Here is a 1,708-nt window from a genome sequence, read left to right as displayed (position 1 = left end):
CTCCCTTTCAGTTGAGAGGTCTTAAACAAAAAATCTGATCCAAACAATCTGCCTAATTAGGAAGCCATCTAGGAAACTAGGACCACACCAGACTGCTTAAGTGCAAGGAAAAGAAAAAAAAGAGATACCCAGTGAAGGATGTGCAGCAATGGTCCTGAGAAAAATTAGAGACTGACTATACTTTTGGTGGAAACCATTACAGGCTTGGAGCCATCAGCAGGGAAATCCTATCCTGACGCTTGATCCTGACAGTGGCCAGGACAACAAGGCTTTGCACGTAGTAATACAACATAATACAAAATAGACAGGCTTGCTTAAAAAAAAAAAAAGTGATGCATCATTTGATCAGCGAGAATGGCTGCGGTATACTTCTGGTATCAGATGGTAGGATACAGCCACGTTTTCAGGGAGCTCTTAAACCTGCTGGGCCCTGGCAGAGCTTTATTCTACGGCACGGTGTATGAAACTACCGTAAGGCGGGCTGCGTGGACCGTGGAGGAGTTCACGGACAAACACGGTTCCTTCGGAGCACAGTAAAAGGAAACTCGAGCGTGGGTCGGGAGAGCAACCCACAAAGTATGCCTGGCAACCCCCCCGGCAGCATGCACATGCGGCACGTTTTATCGTCATTAAACCTCAGTCTCACTCGCGGCCCGTTCGCCTGTGCCCCGGCACCCCCCCGCCCCAGCGCAACACCAGCAGGTTCACGCTGCGAACGGCCGCAGCTCACCCTCCGGGGAAAAGCCCTTCTCTAAGGAGCGACATGGAGTAACACCACGAAGCCTCCCTTCGCATCGGCCACCCAAGGCAGGCCCCGCGGGGGACAGCCGCCACCCGCACCTGACGATAGACACACCGGCCCTGGGTACCTCAGGCAGAAAATGGCGGACACCGCAGCCTGGCGCCGGCCCCGCCCTGAGAGGAGGGAAGGCTCCCACCCTTCCCTGTCCTTCCGTGCTGTGCGGTGCCCTGCCCTTCCCCACCCTCCCCTTCCTTTCCCTCCCCTCCCCTTCCCTCTCCTCCCCTTCCCTTCCTTTCCTTTTCCTCCCCTCCACTTCCCTCCCCTCCCTTTCCTTCTCCTTCCTTTCCCTTCCTTTCTCTCCCTTTCCCTCCCTTCCCCTCCCCTCCCCTCCCCTTCCTTTTCTTTCCCTCTCCTCTCACTGCTGATTATTTCTTCCTTAAATCAGCCAGATCAGAGGATTTACTGACCTCCATTTGAGCAAGACGCATGATGGCTTGAGGTTTGAGTCTTGCCAGCTTGACTTTGGTGCCATTTATGCTTATTCACTGATCACCTTTCTGTCTAGAAAAAAAAATATTCTGCAGCCCAGCAGAAACACAGCATCACAAACAGTGGCAGATATTGATTTCATCCAGGCACAGCCTAACATTTTAAAAGCTAGAGGTGCTCTTCAAAAATAAAAGCTTGCCCTGAGTTACCATCATACCTTTTGTAACAGGCATGCATTTCCAGGATGCAAAATAACCCAGGTTGCTCTTGTGCACTAGCTGACAACATATCACAGTATCTGTGAGTAGCAACAGAGGAAACTGTGATTTCTTGGCTGCTCCCAAATTCAGTCTTTTTTCAAATAAAGATCCCAAGTCCACCATTTATATTTTACATGACACTGGCTTCAGTGCACTCAGGTGCTGGCCACACTTCTCTTGATGCAGCCCAGGGTATGGTTGGGCCGCTTGGCGCGCC

The 1,708-nt window shown here is 51.7% G+C and overlaps 1 protein-coding gene across 1 annotated transcript in view; it reads left to right on the top strand.

Moving 5' to 3' along the window:
* The first annotated feature begins 354 nt into the window (after positions 1-354).
* Positions 355-1,708, top strand: part of SLC30A5 (solute carrier family 30 member 5) — a 22,781-nt gene continuing 21,427 nt past the window's right edge. The window contains exon 1 of the mRNA XM_009637257.2: positions 355-533. Coding sequence (XP_009635552.2) covers positions 355-533 — 179 coding nt within the window. The remainder of the gene's footprint in view (positions 534-1,708) is intronic.

Source organism: Egretta garzetta, unplaced genomic scaffold (assembly GCF_000687185.1).
Source record: "Egretta garzetta isolate BGI_Z169 unplaced genomic scaffold, ASM68718v1 scaffold424, whole genome shotgun sequence".
In the NCBI taxonomy this organism is placed as follows: Eukaryota; Metazoa; Chordata; class Aves; order Pelecaniformes; family Ardeidae; genus Egretta; species Egretta garzetta.
This window is presented reverse-complemented; position numbering and strand designations above follow the sequence as displayed.